Source organism: Alligator sinensis, unplaced genomic scaffold (genome assembly GCF_000455745.1).
Source record: "Alligator sinensis unplaced genomic scaffold, ASM45574v1 scaffold353_1, whole genome shotgun sequence".
NCBI lineage: Eukaryota > Metazoa > Chordata > Crocodylia > Alligatoridae > Alligator > Alligator sinensis.
Genome location: NW_005842075.1, coordinates 1,997,299 through 2,015,042, shown reverse-complemented (window position 1 = coordinate 2,015,042; position 17,744 = coordinate 1,997,299). Strand labels below are relative to the sequence as shown.

Genomic DNA, 17,744 nt, shown 5'->3' with positions numbered 1-17,744 from the left:
GGGGACATTCCATGTGCTGTGGGGGGGGCTGCACCCTGCGGGGGCCAGGGGACCCACCCCTCCTGAGCAGTCCCCCCACAAGGTCCCCCACACCCACAGTCCCCCAGCAATTGCCCCACACCTACCCACACACTAAACCACATCCCTCCACACACAACCACCCACCGCCTTCCCCCACACCCCTTCCCACCCCCTTCCTGCAAACTCCACATCCCATCACACACCCATCATGTGAGAAGAAATTCAAAAGTACACATCAACACATATAGGTATTTAGAATTTATTTTATCATGATGACAGAGACACTGGTAGGCTTCCACATTGCTTTAACATTGTAAATATACCAATAAAGCATTGCCCAACTAATTGCTGTCTCTCTCTCTAGATGTGTGTGTGTGTGTATGTGTGTGTGTGTGTTTTGCTCCACCACAAAGTGCATGTCTGAGCACATGCGCTGAGGCAAAAAGCCCCGGCTTAAATTTGCACCACTTCTATTTTTGCTGCTGCAAGCAGATGTGCTTGCATGTGTGGACGTGCCCATTGGGTTCTTGCAAGAATTGCCTTTTTATTAAAGATAACAATCCTCTGCTGGCCTAAATTTCACAGTTGCTTACAGAATGCTAATTGATTAATATGGTATATATTATGCTTATAGTTACACTAGGCACTTGGTGCTAAGAAGGATACTTGAAATCCATTATGACTACTTGAAGGAGTGGTTAATTTAGCATAATTCTGGAAGCAGACCCATCTCTAGTATCATATCCTCACTGCATTTTTTCACATACTTCAAAGCCTTAGCCTGTTGTCTGAATTATTAGCTCAAACCAAAAATAATTTCTAATTCTGTTTAGAGGTTTCCAGATTTAGATATGTCCAATTTGTGTGGCTCTAGGTGGAAGTGCTAGCTGAGATTTTATTTTGACATGTATACAGTACAAGAACCAGAGTTAATGTTAAGTGAGAAGTTCATACTGCTGGCACCTTTATATGATCTTCATTCTCAAGGGATTAAAGCAAAAAGATGCTGCAAATTGAAGAATTAAAATGTTCCCTGGACAAGGCTACATACACAGCAAAGTTTTTCACAAATGTCATGAATAGCCTGTACACTGCACTGACATTTGATGTTTCTGTCTCCTTGGCTTACTTCTGCCATCTCTCTATATGCTGTATAATACACAAGTTGACTGCAGGCAGAAAAGTAAATCTTTTTCTTAAGAATAAGACTAACATATATTTAAGAATATTTAAGAATATATTTAAGAATAAGAATAACATATATTTCTAGAAAACCTTGGTGTGCTCTACTGCTAAAAAATTTCAAGACTTGCCTGCTTGAAGTGTAGTACATAAATTCAGTATTTGCACTCCTAAAATAAAATGGCCTCCAAACACTCACAATTATCTCATTGATAAGCCATGATCTTCCTAATGACAGACTTTGTTATACTCTTAGACCTGTGTCATGTTGTTTAGAGACAGACTGTGGGTTTCTTCAAGTTTTGACTGTCTCTAAATTCAGAATTCAGACTCACTATACAGACAGGTACAAGCCTGTATGTTAAAATCCATATAGAGCCCATTCCTGGAGTTTGAGAGGAGTTTCCATTTGGAATCCATTTATTGACAAATTCATGTCTAGTGAAAAAAATCTACCATTTCTTTGCCTGTTTCGCAAAGTGACTCAAAACCCCCAGCCTTACATTAGGTCTCCAAGTACTCATGGCCTGCACCAGCAGATGTTAAAGGCACCAGATTTGCAGGTGAAGAGGGATGATTTCACAAGAGCAAAGTTAAGGACCAAACAGGAAATGTTTGGGCAAGTAGATGTTTTGCAAAGTAGGTTTGAAGCAAAGTATTTAAGACAGGAGCAAAGATTACAGATTTAAATATGAAGAATTAAATACATCTTTATGTGGGCAAGGCAAATAGCTACAGATGCATCATTGTGGGCAAAAGGTTACCTATGTCAGTCTTGAGTTTTGGTGCAGGTCACATGCAGAGCACCCCCTATGTGCTACTATGTAATATGAATTGAGTTTGATTTGGTGCTGCCCTGTGTGAGGGTGCTTGGTGCCAGTACAATACTGGCACCCCCCCCTTGCTGTGGTTCTGACTTTATTTGCCCTTTTCCAGCCAGCAGGGACTCTACAAGTTCTCAAAGGTGATAGTTAATGGCTCTGAAAATACTTCAGCCAACCTTGAGTGCTATATAGTGCATCCTGCTAGCTGTGCTGATTTTTCAGAACTAAGTAATCTCTACTCTGTTGGTCCACTATTCTATGCTGGGTGTCTCCCTCCCCATCTTTGCTGCCAACTGTATGTGTCACCTGTTAGCTTTATCGGAGAAGACCAAAGTTTAAAAAAAGCATTAGATACTTTGGCCTTCCCTGCATCATCCATTAGCAGATTGCCCTTTACATTCAATAAACAACCTACCCTGTCTTTGGTCTGCCTCCGACATACTTGTAGAATCCCTTTTTACTGTCTTTTACATCCTTTACCAGTTGCATCTGATGTCTTGCCTTGATCTTCCTGATTTTTCTCCCTACATGCCCATGCAATACTCTTATGCTCTGCCCTAGTAATATGGCCAAGTTTCCACTTTTTGAACCTCAAGTTCTTCGTTGTGCTTCTCACATTAGTATATAAAAACATTTAAGGTAACTGATTGCCCCAATTTCTCTCCAAGAACATTGCTCAGACTTCTCCCGTTGCCTTTTCTTACTAGGTTTTGATCAAGGTCTCCTGGCTCTTTACTTGTCTCTGAGCTTTTGTCTCATTCCCCGGTGAACCTATTCATAGTACTGGCAGAAAGTGGGGAGCTTGTAGGATATTGGTTTTATTCCTGCTTAGATTTTTCTTTCAAAATATTTTTATATTATTTTCACATGAGGTGTACACATTCACAAAGGCAGAGCATAACTAATAAAGAAAAAAGACCCGGGATTTCAACAGTAATTGGGCATTAAACCTCAATAAATTTCAGTAGGAATTACCCGCTTAACTCCCACAGACCTAGCCTACCAAGATAAGTCATACAAAATTTCTCTAAAGGAGAATTATTTGAGGAATAGGATATTTTTTTTCTATGCAATGCTCAGGTTGGTTTGACTTTTAGGTCAAATGTTTTGTATCACGATTTATGGCACCCGTGTCTTTCAGTAAGATTCCCTTCAACTCATATCAGGCAAAAACACTGGTTTGACAGATTCCTGGAAAAAAATTTCCAATTTTGCCATGAAAAACAGCCCAGTCCAGTTCTTGTGGGAATTTTCTAATGTTCCAAATAGGCAGTCGGAGGCAGGAATGCTTTCCATTGAGGTTGTTTATTATTATTTACCCTGCCACCCTTCATACCTCCTAAATCCCCTACAAGAAAGAATACAATAAATCAAACTTATTTTTGGGAGCTTCTTCTGTCTCCCTCAGTCACTGCCATTTGACACTGTCAAAAATCACTTCTCTAAATGAATAACGCAATCTTTTCTGTTCTGCGACCACACGCCCCCACCCCCTTCACACCAACCCACTGTTTACAGAGAAAGCCACCTCTGAATTTACCAGATACCCTCTTCTGTGCTACCTTAAAAGCTTGCAGGATCAGGGCTGAGATGTTTTTTGCAAACTGTGGTGAGATGGGAATGGGAGCAGGGAGGGCTGCAGGAGCAGAGTGGAGTGTTGTGCTGGCAGGGCTATCGTGTGAAAGGCTGGATGCAGGCTACTTTCCAAAATATTTGAGATTAACTGAGATTATCTTAACTGTCATATGTATAAGCAAGAGAAAGCTGCAAGTAAGGAGATGTAGCAATGGAGTGGGGTGAAGGAAGCCTGTTTACCAGTGAGGTGACCAACCCAATCTACATCTTTTCAAGATGTAGATCTACTTTTCTCCCATATAGCTCTCTCATCTGCCTTTAAGCTTCCTTTCAAAGCATTCTTTGTGAACAGAGCTGCTTCCTTATTAAACAAAATCTTTTCATTTTTCTTCCAGGTCATGCTTTGCAGTTGCAAATGTAAGAATTATCCAAGGACTCTCACAGCTTTCTTTAGGAAGCAATCGCATAAAAAGAAGTCACTGAAGAAAAGATTCTGGACAAGAAGTGCTGAGATACTGACATGCAGGCACACCACTGTTTTCAATCTTAAAAGTACAGGATGCTGCGAATACTGAAATGTGAAATGAAAGTAGTTACAAGCAACAAAATTATACATTTGGATGTGCTGATACATACTTGATTTGTTTTTGACCCCATCTTCCTTGTTGTAAATCATATTCCTAAACCAGCTCTGGTCAGCCACGAACACAAATGCTGCTGATAAAAATTGTTCAGAAGCATATCCCACCATATCCTCCTCCCTCATCTCTTGCACCACAGTTTTTATATTTTTTCTTCTCTCTTGTATTCTTGTCACTGACTCTTTTTTATATCCTCTTTATGCAGTCTCCTTTACCTATATTTTCCCATTACTAAAATGAGATGTTCTGATTTCATGAATCTTTGTTAGTATTAATGAAATACCACATGCAACAGAAATGCTACTTAATTTAAACCTCTAGATTGGAGGATTTCAATTTCTGATTACAAATTCAAATTACAGTATGCTACTGCCAATATGCTTTTGCGCCTTGATATAAGACGAAATCCGATAATGCTGCTTTACTGTTGCCTTGGTCTTTTAAAAACATTTAGCAGCATGTTGAACAGCACTAAGTTTTACATGCAAGTTGTGTTTGTTATATGAAATATTAGTAATTCCAAATCTCACCTCTTTCCTGCACATAACAATTCAAAACCTTCATTGATTTTTTCAAAAGGCAGTGTGTGGGTTATTAATACATCTGGATTAAATTTCTTCTCCATGTAACCAGAAACCAGTTTAGGGATAGAATCCTTTGTCTTCCAGCCTAGATAAAATAAAAGCCACACACAATTAATCAAATAAATCACTCTGAATAAGTAATGCTTAAGTACAGTGAAGATTCAAGGCATTGAGCCTGGTATAGCTCATTGGGCAGGCTAGCTGTACAAAGGCATTTAATACTTCCATTAGGACTTGGACATGCACTGAGGAGTTATCTGCATGCATAGGTCCAGGCACTAGAGCTACATAACTTGTATGCTTGTCACCATGCCTATTTGGGGTACCTGTCATATACCGTCTGGCACCATGACTTCTTTGTTATATAGTAGCACAATGAAATCTGTTCCTTCACAAATGTTCATAGTATAAATCATACACTATCAGACCAGTAAGTACAGGCCAAGTCTTCAAAGGTGAACAGAGATTTAGAGTCCATCATGAAAATCTAACATCTGAAAAAAACTAAGGGTCCTTTTATTTTTCAGGTGTTTACCCTGAAAAAACATAATACTAGTTTTTCAAATTTATGTACAAATCCGAGTTCAAACATAAAATATATTTACAACTGTTTGATTTTTACACTCTACTTTGGCAGTGATACAAGGATCATTGCCTTTTCCATTCCATAAAGATGGAATATGGCACGGCCGGATGACAAGAGGGCGGGGAGGTAGTGCATGGCCAGATGACTAGTGGCGGGTAGGGGGGTGGTAAGCAGCCGGACAATGAGCAGGGGGTGGCGAGTGGCTGGAGAAGGAATAGGGGAGGGTGGTGAGTGGCAGGAGTGTGGCAGCGCGGTGCCTATGTAACCCACAGAAGGGTGCTGTTGCTCTTGCCCCACCCTGGCCTTGCTCCTGTGAGGCAGCAGCATGGGGTGGTGGTGCTCTGTCCCTGCCTGACCCTGCATACCCACTGGGACCTTTCAAAGTACCCCCGGGGGTATGCGTACCCCCAGTTGACAACCCCTGGAATACAGCAATGAGATAGCAAGATTGAAAATGCCAGGTTTTGGTTAATGGGGATTGTTATTTGTGAAAGGTGTAAGCATCATTCACTTTTCATTATTTCTATACCTCCAAGAATGCTCCCCTTCCAGGTACGTCCAGTTAACAGCAACATAGGATCAAACGGTATGTGAGATCCTAAAGCAGGTACCCCAATCACCACACAGGTACCAGAACCCATGTGGCAAGATGCCAATGCAGCCGTCTGATCAAAAAAGCACATAAGAAAAATCACAAAGAGGAGAAGAAAAGTGTAGGAAATAAAACCTCCTCTCTATACTATTTGGTATGGCTGAAATCCAAGATTTTATATATCCGTTTTAAAAATACATTCAATCCAGTTATGCATTCCTTATTATTTATACAGCAAGAAAACAGGCTTCTTTGAATAAGCCGTGGAAGATTTAGTCTTTGTTTTGAGAGCTGTTGTTGGAAACTAGCATGTCTGTTGCTCTAAAAACAAATGGATTCCTTGGGTGCGTCCAGAGGTGCGTGGATGTTTGGTTCCCCAGGGATACCAGGGATGCACTTTAGTGCATGGCCAGTTGCCCTGGGTGGCATAGGGGAGGCTGAGGCCAGCACTGTACTAGCCCCAGCAGCCTTACCTGGGGTCCTGGGGGCCTCCCGGAGCTGCAGCTGTAGTGATTCTGCCGGGCAGAGCCTGGCTGGCAGCTGTAGTGTGGGTCCAAGCAGCCTAGCTCCACTTTTTAGCAGTGCATGTGGCTCGAGCATGCGTTGCTTGGGGTTTTTTCCACAGTTTTTTTGACCCATTGCCTTTTCCATTTCATAATGATGGAATACGGCACGGCCGGATGACAAGTGGGAGGTCAGGGGGTGGTGAGCAGCTGGACAATGAGCGGGGGGTGGCGTGTGGATATTCAGGGCTCAGAAAAAACCGTGAGAAAAAAAACGGAGCAGTGCATGCTCAGGCAGCATGTTCTTGCAGTGCAGAGAACTCTGGACTGTGCAGTATGTGGTGCTGCAAACGTGTTTGCAGTGCCACATACTGCATGACCGCACTGGTCTGGACATGCCCCTAATATTTTGTAGAATACATGCATAGCAAGTCCAGCCACCAGACAGAACACTACATTAAGGTTTAAATTAATATCAGGCTACTGATGAGCAGAGGGAATGTGTACTAACAATTTACGTACCATAGTATCTACATCCCCAACAACTTCAAAGGAATAGTCCACACCACCACCAGTCATCTCAGTCAGCACCTCCTGAATGGGCTGCCTGAAATCCCGTGGGTTGATGCACTCAGTTGCTCCCACCTCTTTGGCCTTGGTAAATTTATCCTTGTTGATGTCAATCCCAATGATTTGGGAAGCTCCGGCTGTTTTACAGCCAATGACAACAGAGAGCCCAACTCCTCCCAAACCAAAGATGGCACAGGTAGAACCAGGTTTAACCTGCATAAACACAGATAACAGGATTTTGTTAGAATCCAATTATAAAATATAACTCTGTGAAATGGAGGAAAAGGTTTGAGCTCCACACAATTTGTTAATGTCCTAAGGAAATATTTGTGCCTTTTGTCCTTGCAACACAAATGCACACACCTTAGCAGTATTGATGGCAGCCCCATAACCTGTGGAAAATCCACAGGCAAGCAGACAGACTTTATCCAAAGGAGCAGCAGCATCAATTCTTGCAATTGTGGAATCGGGCATAACTGTGTACTCTGAAAAGGTGCTGATCCACAGGAAATGGTGAATCTGTTTCCCTTTGCAGGTGAACCTGCTAGTCTTGTCAGGCATCAGGTTCTGTGGTTCACAAAGACTGTAGAGATACATCCATACTTGTTAGTAAAATAAGCCATGTCTGATACAGTCATCATTGCTGACTGAGAGATTCAGGTAATAGAGAAATTAAAACAAACTTACTGTGTTTTCAAGCAACAGTTGGCATCTGGATTCAGACAGGAGCTGCATTCTCCACATTGAGGCAGGCAAAGAGGAATGACCTTATCTCCTAATAAAATAGCAAACTAACATCCATCTTGGGTCAAATCTCACTCAACAACTCTACACTACGTATCTGCTGTCGATTACAGCACCTTGGTTGGGTTTTCCAATACCAGCACCACATGCAGAGCCATCTACTCAGCCGGAGATTTACAGTATTAAAAATGATGCTCAGCAATTATATTCTAACTTATACAAGACATTATATAGTGACTAAGTTCTAAAAACAGTCTTATTTTCAAGTATGAACTGTAGCTATTTTATAAAACACTCTGCATAGTAAACTTGTTTTTAAAAAGTTAATTGTTGATACAGTTCCAAAATTTAACTGAAAAAGAAACCACATTTTTTAAGTTAAAGAAAAGGGTGATTTTGCATCTCAAACCCCAAATGTTAGCCCTGCAGGTGTTCTTAGATTCCACATTTTTGGAAAAGAAACACATTTTGCTAATAATAGCTAATACATATTAAAGAAAGTCAGTGGTCCCCTCTGCTCAAAGAATATTTTGATCAAATTAGTGAGGCATGGTAAAAGCAACCATCTTGAGTAATATATGTGAGAAGTCTCGCTAGAGAACATGAAAAGGCATGCTGTCTCCCTAAAAAACCCTTAAGTAAAGAGATAGTTTTTCTCTTTCTCCTCACTGTATGCAGACATACTGCTAATAATTTAAATTGGTCTCTAGGCGCATTTGTACACATGCTTGTGCTGCACCGCATGCATTTGTAAAAATGATGAAATGCATGTTAGCGCTGAGAAAATGACGGTGGCACGCTTTTGAACTAAAACACATTGAAGGTGGTTGGGGGCACAGGTGTTTTTTTCCTTGATCCTTCCTGTTACGGGTCACAGACTGAGGAGGGAGAGACAAATTGAGGCAGTAAACAGAAGACTGCCATGCTGGTGCCATTGTGAAGGCTTTGGCTTCTATGATCACAGTCCACACTTCAGAGAGAGAGGCAGTGGTCTGTTGGGAAGGGACAGCCTCCACCTCACTCCGCTGGGGAAGAAGCTCTTCTCAGCCAGAATGACAGACCTGCTTAACCGGGCTTTAAACTAAGCTCGCAGGGGGATTGGCGGACAACCACCAGAGCAAGCTCACCAAGCACCAACCGCAAAATAGCAGGTTAAGATGCTCAAGGGAACTCACTCCTACCCCAGCCCAGGAACAGAGCTTCTCCATGAGTAAAAGGAGGCCGAGAGCCTCCAATGGCATACTTACTTGCCTGTACACTAATGCTAGGAGTTTGGCTATACTGTGTACAGGACAGATCATGCTGAAAAAAGGGGCGGTGGTGTAGCTGTGTATGTGAAGGAGAGCTACACATCCTTACAAGCTGAGATTAGCACCAAGGAGGACGACTGGCGATCCTTTGGGTTAGAATACGAGGGGAATGTGGTGAAGGGGATACAATGATAGGAGTCTACTACAGACCTCCAAATCAGGAGCAAGAGCTTGACGAAGAATTCGCCAGGGAGCTGGCTGAGGCTGCACGCTCTTGGTGCGTGGTTGTCATGGGAGACTTCAACTACCTAGACATCTCATGGGAAGAGCACTCGGCCAAATCCGAGTGGTCACAGAGCTTCCTTACATGTGTGGATGAGCTCTACCTGACTCAAGAATTTTATGGGCTGACAAGAGGTAAGGCACTGCTGGACTTGGTACTGGCCAAAGGGGATGAACTAATCAGCGACCTAAGAATCGAAGGGAAGCTGGGTGACAGACAGTAACCATGAGCTGATCACTTTCACTATCCATCGCAAAGCTGGCAAGTCAGCCAGCAATGCAGTAGTCCTTGACTTTAGGAAAACTGACTTTCATAAGCTCAGGAGGCTTGCTCTTGAGGCCCTGAGAGGCCATGACTTCACAGGGAGGGGAGTTCATGATGGGTGGTTGCGCCTTAAGAAAGTGACCTTAGAAGCACAAGGGGAGTCCATCCCAACCCATAGGAAAGGTGGTAAAAGGGCTTAACAACCCCCAACAGGACTCAACAGGGTACTCATGGACCTCCTGTGTGTAAAACGAGATGCTTATAAAGGAAGGAAGATAGGAAACACCACTAAGGAGGAGTATTCAGCATTGGTCCACACTTGCAGGGAGTGAACTAGGAAAGCCAAGGCTGCACCTGAACTCCATCTGGCTGACAATAAAAAGTCCTTCTTCAGATATGAGGGGAACTGAAAGAAAAACAAGGGCAACATTGGACCCCTGCTAAACCAGTTGGGGCAGCTGACCACTGACACCCAGGAGAAAACCAGCCTGCTTAATGATTACTTTGCATTGGCTTTTTACCAGCCCAAAGAGACTACTCTGCCTAACATGATGCAGGATGATCAGGGTAAGGATGAATATATGCCCACCATGGCATGGATCTTGTAAGGGAGCATCTTGAGAGGCTGGACCCCCACAAATCAGCTGGTCCACATAGATTGCACCCAAGAGTACCAAAGGAACTGGCAGACATCATAGCGTGGCTGCTGGCAAGGATATTCAACAATTCGTGGCGCTCAGGTGAAGTACCTGAAGATTGCAAGAGGGCCAACATGGTGCCTATCTTCAAGAAAGGGAAGAAAGAAGATCTGGGAAACTACAGGCCAAGCAGTTTGACCTCAATCCCTGGGAAGATCTTGGAAAACATTATCAAAAAAACCATCCTTGACAGGCTAACAGAAAGCAACATTCAGAGGGATAGCCAGCACAGGTTTGCTGTGGGTAGGTCTTGTCGGACCAATCTCATTTCCTTCTATGACCAGGTGATGTATCACCTGGACAAAAGGGAAGAGGTTGATGTTATATATTTGGACTTTAAAAAAGGCTATGACCTGATGTCCCATGATGTCCTCATGGAAAAATTGGCCAACTGCAGCCTTGACTACTCCACAGTCCTATGGCTGGGGAACTGGCTCCGAGGCTCGACCCAGAGACTGGTAGTTGACAGAACTGAATCAACATGGCACATGGTGACTAGTGATATCCCCCAAGGCTCCGTTCTTGGACCTGTACCATTTAATGTCTTCATAAACGATCTGGACACTGGTGTCAGAAGTGGACTGGCTAGGTTAGCTGACAACACCAAATTTGGGGAAGAATGTCCACACTTGAGGATAGACTGGTGATCCAGACCGACCTCGATAGGATTGCAAGGTGAGCGGATGAAAACCTGATGGCATTCAATATGGAGAAATGCAAGGTGTTACACACTGGGGGGAAAAAAACCCCCGCATCACACTTATAGGCTCGGCAATGCTACACTCACTAGCACCAGACCAAAAGAGACTTGGGGGTCATGACTGACCACAAGATGAACATGAGCCACCAATGCAATACCACAGCTGGCAAAGCAAACAAATCTCAACTGATGCATCTAAGCAAGACCCAGGATGTCATCCTCCCACTCTACTCAGACTTGGTGAGGCCGCAGCTGGAGTACTGCATCCAATTCCTGGCTCCACAGGTCAGAAGGGACGTGGAGAAGCTTGAAGGAGTCCAGAGGAGAGCCGTACACATGATCAGAGGTCAAGAGAACAGGACTTATGAAGAGAGGCTGCGAGCTATGGGACTCTTCAGCCTGGAGAAGCGCAGGCTCAAAGGGTGACTTGGTAGCTGCCTACAGGTACCTGTGGAGTATGCATCAGGATCTGGGGGAGCGCCTGTTCACCAGGGCACCCCAAGGGATGACAAGGTCCAATGGTCACAAACTCCTGCAAGACCGTTTTAGGCTGGACATAAGGAAAAACTTCTTTACTGTCCGAGCTCCCAAGACCTGGAATAGACTTCCCCCAGAGGTGGTGCAGCACCTGCTCTGGACACTTTTAAGAAACATTTGGACACTTATCTTGCTGGGATCCTTTGACCCTAGCTGACTTCTTGCCCTTGGGCAGGGGGCTGGAAATCTATGAAATCTATGAAATTCAAAAGCGCACCACTGCCCTCTTCTGTGCACTGACATGCATTGTGCCATTTATACAAATGAATGCAATGCAGCGTTGGGCGTGTCAGCTCGCATGCTCCCCAGACTCAATTAATTGAGTCTGCTCTAATACACTGGATTTCTGCATTGGAGCAGACAAAGGTACGTGTATAAATGCCCTAGGTTATTTTACAACTATATATAGGCCACACAGCAATGGCCTGCCACAGCTCTCATAGACTTCAGCGGTGAACAATCAATACTAAATCTATGATGCCCATGACAGACTGAACATTCTGGGACCCTAAACCACTAAACCATTATGAATGGTGAATCCTGTTTCTCCATACCTGGTTTCACACCAGTCACTCCTTCTCCAATGCTCTCCACAATCCCAGCTCCTTCATGGCCAGGAATAACTGGGTAATCTATGTTGGGAAAAGAACCTTTCAGAACGTGATCGTCTGTCCCGCAGATTCCTGTAGCCACTATCTGTATGGAAACAGAAAGGAGAGATCAGCCCTGGGGTATGTACACAGGCTTCCATTTATCCGTGCTTATCAGAGTAGTTTTTTGTTTTGCTATTTGATTCTAGGTCACAGTTTTGTTATCCAGTTTAAAAATTGGTCTGTGGCAACAGTATAATTAGCAGTGTGTGAGGGTGACACCAGCTCTCAGCACTGATATGAGGGGGATGACAGAATGACAGCTCCAGGGAGCCCACAGTGCCATGGCTGCTGCTGCTCGCAGCATGCTGCACCAGCCTGTTTGGGGAGTGGTGTGGCAGCAGCAGCCACTGTGTGAGAGATAAGCATCTGGCACCCCTCCCAGCACTCCAGTGCCTGGCATCCCCTCTCTCCTGCTCCCACCTCCCCTCCTCTCCCACCCATGGCACCAAAATTTCTAGTTCTACCTCTGGTCCATGGACCAGGACCTCTCTCTATCTGCCCATATGTAATAGCTTCCATCAATTTAATTCACCTTATATTCAGTGCTGCTTAAGAGGACCACAAGCTCACTTTTAGGATACCTCCGGTTTTTAGTGTTCCAGGAATCAAGCATCCCAAGGGTGAATACATAAAGTAATGCCACTAACAACTACCAGGAATGAAAAAGGAAAAAAAAAGCTATACAGTTCATTGCTAGGTAACATAATTCCATAATCTAATGGCGAAGTTGCTTTCAAATCAACCTTAGCATCAGACAAAGTAGGTTGTTGCTTTGAAAGCTCATGTCTCCATGAACTATTTAGTCTCTAAGGTTCCACCCTGCGTTTTGCCTCTCAAGTCAGGTAGAATAAAGAATAGTGCAGAGAGCCATAGGGGACCTTTCAGGGAAGAGAGTCTTACCTTAACACGAACTTCATGAGCCCTTGGTGGGGCGACCTCTACCTCCTCAATTGAGAGGGGTTTGCCCACTTCCCAGGCAACAGCTGCCCTGCATTTTATAACCTGTGAAAAAAGTTTCAATTAGAGTTGTACAGGAATTTTTGCCTTTAATATTCAATTTCCATTTTTACCAGTCTCTAGTAAATAGAGGGAAAATCTTCATCTTCACCTTTATCCCTTGACATTGGTGAAAAGAGCCAGAGTGGTAGAAATTGGGCTTGAAAGTCCCACAAATGATGGGAAGAGTATTCTTCTAGAACAGGTACCATTAAGTCAGCCACAAGGCTGCCTGATGAAGGCCTCTTCTAAAGCCATGCTGTAGTGAGAGGTGGTAGGGTAGGTGGAAGGCAGAACTGCTGCACTGCCATGCAAAGGGCACCAAAGGAGGCTGCCATGGTTTAGACAGGCCCCAAAGTCTGTGTAATTTGGTCCAGGGCAGACCAAGATCATAATGGTGATTTAGAATTTAGAGCTACCTTAGCTCTCAACTTCCTTTAGGATGAGGATCTAAGGAGATGCAGTTATTACAATTTCCTCTCCCATGAGAAACCTCCAAGGGTGAAAGTTTGGCTTATTTCTTACTGGAGCTGAATGGCGGAGCATGGGCCAGGATGGTCTTCTGGTTAAGGCACTGGACTTAATAAATATGAGGTTAGATTACTGGGTTGAAAGCACCCAAAAGAGAGAGCCAACAAAAGTTCCCTGCACAGCCTTGAACAAGCCACCTTGTCTGCCTGTGCCTCTGTGCCCTTCATGTGCCAAATAGGGAAGACTTTCTCCTCTAGCTCTAGGGTGGTGATTCTCAACCAGGGTGTTGTGGCATCCTGGGATGACTTGAAGATCCTTTCAAGGCCACACAAAGTTAGCACTGTTAGGTGTACAAATATAATTCACAAGACAAACCCAAAGATTTCCAATAAGAATCCACAGGGTGAAAAACATTCTGCTTTATTGTGGGCTTTGAGTTCTCTGCAACAGCTCTACTGTACTTTTCTGTAGTCAATAACCAAGTGAAAATTAAGAGATGGCATTTTCCATCTTTTCTTTGAACCACTGCTCTGAACTGCAGTGCTGTAATGGAGATAGCGTGGTTACTACACAGAACAGTTACCTTGATCAAAGAAGTCATGTGTTTACACTACCTGGGGCACATAGTTATGTTGTTATGTGTGAATGATAAAGGGTCAAATATACATCCTGCCTCAATTCTAAGCTCTTACTGCTTTGTACAGAGTGAAAACAAGCTCCTGACATTTCCGTAGACAACCAGCCACCTCCGCACAGAAGGGGGAGCATGCTACAACAGTACACTGCTCTCTCTCAGACCGTGTCTCTGCAATAAGATTTCTATCACTGACCTGAAGCGAGGCTCAAAAAACAAAAATTGCAGATACTATTTTATTAACAATGCAGTGAATATACTCTATGCGTAGCAGCAGAGATGGCCAAATATTAACCTTCAGGAGCAGGGGAATGTGTGGGATGCTGGAGCAAAACACTGCTTCTCCTCAAAGGAGCTTTTGGAGAACAGGGAGGATTATAATGCGAGGGTCAGAGATCGCCAATGCTGAAAAAAAAATTTATAAAATGGTTTCCAGGAAGTTATAACAGAAGGATTTTTAAATGGTGGGGCTAGAAGTCAGTTAATGTGCAAGTGCAGCCAGGCAAGGCTGACTGACTCTGTTTCTTGTTTCGGTTCATTTCCCTAAAGAAAAAAATCTAGGTTACTTTTCTGTTTTACCTTACTCCCCTGTCTGCCCACTGACATGTATGCCTCTGAGCCATAGCCCACTGGTGGGTGTTTCTGGTCACAGCCTGTGGCAAAGATATTGGGATGGGGGGGCGTGATATCTTTTATTGAACCAACTGAATAGTTGGGAGGGATTTTAGTCCAGAGAATGTTGTGCTTGATGGACTGACTAAAACCTAAATCTTAAAAATCTTAAATCTTAAAAATTTTTCCCTGCTCTTGCGGCCGGTCCAATAAATTATATCACTCCTCGAAAGATCATTGCCTCTCATACGTTTCCTGGAATGTCATGACTACAACATCATTCCAGCCCTCCCCAAACCTCCAAAATGTTTATAATCAAACCTTCGGAGAGTTTGAGCACCTCGGAAACGCTCTCCATACAAAAGGACTTTAAGGTATCTTGCCTTCACCCAGCTGTTCCTTGTAGTCTGAAGAAGAGGAGGCTAGCAGTTAAACAAGCATTTACTGGAGCTGCCTATTTGCATTTCTTTTGTGACCCAAGGGATTTCATTTGAGGAAAAACCATAAGAAGCCTGGCCAGATAGGAAATCTTTGAATAAGCTGAGAAAACAAAAGAGCTGCCCTGGGGCCAGTCCTGCACCCCCGCTTTCCAAATGAGCCTGGAATTGGTTCCTTATTCCCGTTTCTTTTTTCAAATTTGATCTTTATACAAGCAAAGGTTGTTAGTAATGAATTAGACATGTTACAGAGTTAGAATCTCATAAAACACACACAGTTACTAATAACGATATAAAACAGTATCATGTATCAAGCACACAGATTAGGCTGGGATTATGGGGCAAAATCCTTCTCGGGTGCCCACAAACCGCACATCTCCACGGCCGGAGGGCACTTCTGAATAAGCGTGAGTAGGGCGCTGCCTGAGCCCAAGCTCAGTTTTCATGTGCCAGGCTGCCAACTGACAGCCCCCCAGATTAGTTTTGAAAAAGAAAGCAGGAACCAATAAGCAGCCAACTTCAGCCTCAGGCTTGGCTATCTCGAGGGCCCTGCCGCAGACGAGCTCGCACGCTCACGTCCTGCACAAGTGACTGCCTGAAATGCAAGGAGTGAGCCTTACTTTTCCAGATGTGTCCATACTCCCAGGGAATGCAACCACGGCCCTGCCTATCGCAAGCGGACTCAGAGCCACCTTCTCTTGCTACAGACCTTCCGCTACAGCAAAACCCAGGCGCTGACAGCCCCTCTCTCAAGCAATGGCAGCTGGGAGATGTAGTCCATCCCTTTCTGGAGCAGGGAAACAGGCAGCAATCAATCAAGCTGGGAAACTTTGATCCCAGAGACCAGTGTGACCCCTGGAGTGCCCAGAGGGTCTGAGGTTTGTCATATAATTTTTTGTTTCCCAAAAAACCTCAGTCATGGGGGTTTTTTGGGTTTTTTTTCCCCCAGTTTTTTTGGTTTGTGCAGGAGTGAGCCAGTGAGTTGCAGTGACCAGATTTCTTTATGTTCAACCGGTTTAAGAAAAAAAAACAAGAAAAAAAAAGAAAGAAAAGCAGGATTTGACTTCAGACCAGTTGGCAAAATAACATGCCTTCGGAAGCAGGCGTGTTCACAGAGGTACGGAAGGGTTTTTTTCTTTTAATGAGGACTAGGGTTCCCACAATCTAGGCTAAGGTACGGAAACACCCACTGCCTCCTGCTGTTGTTGTGGGGTTTTCATATCAGCTGTCAAGCAAGCCCTTGGTCTTGAGGCACAGCAGTTTGGGCTTACCAGAGCTCAGCCCCTGGTCTCAATGGCACAGGGACAGTCCCGAACCCCGACACAGACCTACCCAGAGCCTGTAAGGCCTGGTTTAAATTGTGGCACAGCTTGTGACACAGTGGCTCCTTTAATCTTGGAGTCCTCCATGCACCCCCTTGTTCCCGATTGGTGGAGGGGCCCAATCAGCCCTACCGCACACCGCTCACTCCTGATGGCTAGGAGGTGATAACCATGTATTTAAACGTGCTGCTGTTTTTGTGTGCCATCTGGTCAGCAGCAAGCAGTGGGAGACAAAAACTGTGGTGTATTTAAAACCAAGGTTTTCACCTCCTGGCCATCAGGGCTAAGTACAGACATTCAAAAAGCCTGAGCCTGAATTGATTCAATCTTTGCAGGTTAGTCTAACCTGGCTAGGCTGAATCAATTTGTAACCATACAGACATCCCCTCTGGACTGAGACGAAGCAGCCACATGCCTGCAGTGTCTCAGGCTAGAAGCCGGGGGGTGCTAGAGCAGCTCTCCCTTCCCTTTGGTCATGGCCAGAAGGCTGGAGGGGAGCTGAGCTGAAGGGGGGCATGGCCAGGCCCTGGCAGGCTGCTGAGTATGATTAGGGAGGGGCTTAAACCTCCACACTGGCCTGCATGGTCCCCAGCACAGGCGACTGGTAGGCGGGGTACAGGTGGCATGTGCCCCCCCTGAGATTGGTCCCCGACTCAGCACTGCTCAGGATGGGGAAGTTTTTTTGCCAATGTGTTGGGGGGGGGTGGGGGGAAGGGGCACTAACCCATGACACAGAAGTATAGGAGTGTGTGGCAGTGCACTGTGTGTGCCTGCCACTTGCAACCAGTGGGTTGTGTAGCCCCGGTGTGTGGGGGGTGGTAGTGTGAGAGGCCCCAGTGTGAAGGGGGCCAGCGACGAGGAGCCCGAGAGGGGCCATACATCGAGCCCGGTAGAAGGCCAGCACAACAATAGGCCTCGAGGGGGCAGGGTCCTGCGGTGGTCAGCCCAAAGGGGAGAGTACCCTCGACTGGCCCATGCTGGGGCTAGGACCATGAGGGTCAAAAGGGCCAGGGGCCCACCGCGAGGGACACCCAAGAGCCAGGGGCCTGGGGTCCCGACTGGCCT

At 44.8% G+C, this 17,744-nt stretch overlaps 1 protein-coding gene and 1 long non-coding RNA gene across 3 annotated transcripts in view; one reads left to right on the top strand and one right to left on the bottom strand.

Moving 5' to 3' along the window:
- Positions 1-421: 421 nt before the first annotated feature.
- Positions 422-16,198, bottom strand: LOC102384852 (alcohol dehydrogenase 1-like). 2 transcript variants are annotated; one of them, XM_025204257.1, is made up of 9 exons: positions 15,978-16,198; positions 13,108-13,209; positions 12,109-12,250; positions 7,766-7,853; positions 7,442-7,661; positions 7,031-7,291; positions 5,943-6,078; positions 4,774-4,912; positions 422-4,316 (listed from the first exon to the last, which is right to left on the bottom strand). In XM_025204257.1, the coding sequence occupies exons 1-9, from the start codon at positions 15,993-15,995 to the stop codon at positions 4,298-4,300; spliced, it is 1,125 nt and encodes a 374-aa protein (XP_025060042.1). In that variant the 5' UTR covers positions 15,996-16,198; the 3' UTR covers positions 422-4,297. The 2 variants fall into 2 exon arrangements, with proteins under 2 accessions (XP_025060042.1, XP_006023750.1); XM_006023688.3 differs by having other exon boundaries at positions 422-4,173; positions 15,978-16,195.
- A 69-nt stretch (positions 16,199-16,267) lies between these two features.
- Positions 16,268-17,744, top strand: part of LOC112550296 — a 12,929-nt gene continuing 11,452 nt past the window's right edge. The window contains exon 1 of the long non-coding RNA XR_003094058.1: positions 16,268-16,474. This is a non-coding gene — a long non-coding RNA (uncharacterized LOC112550296). The remainder of the gene's footprint in view (positions 16,475-17,744) is intronic.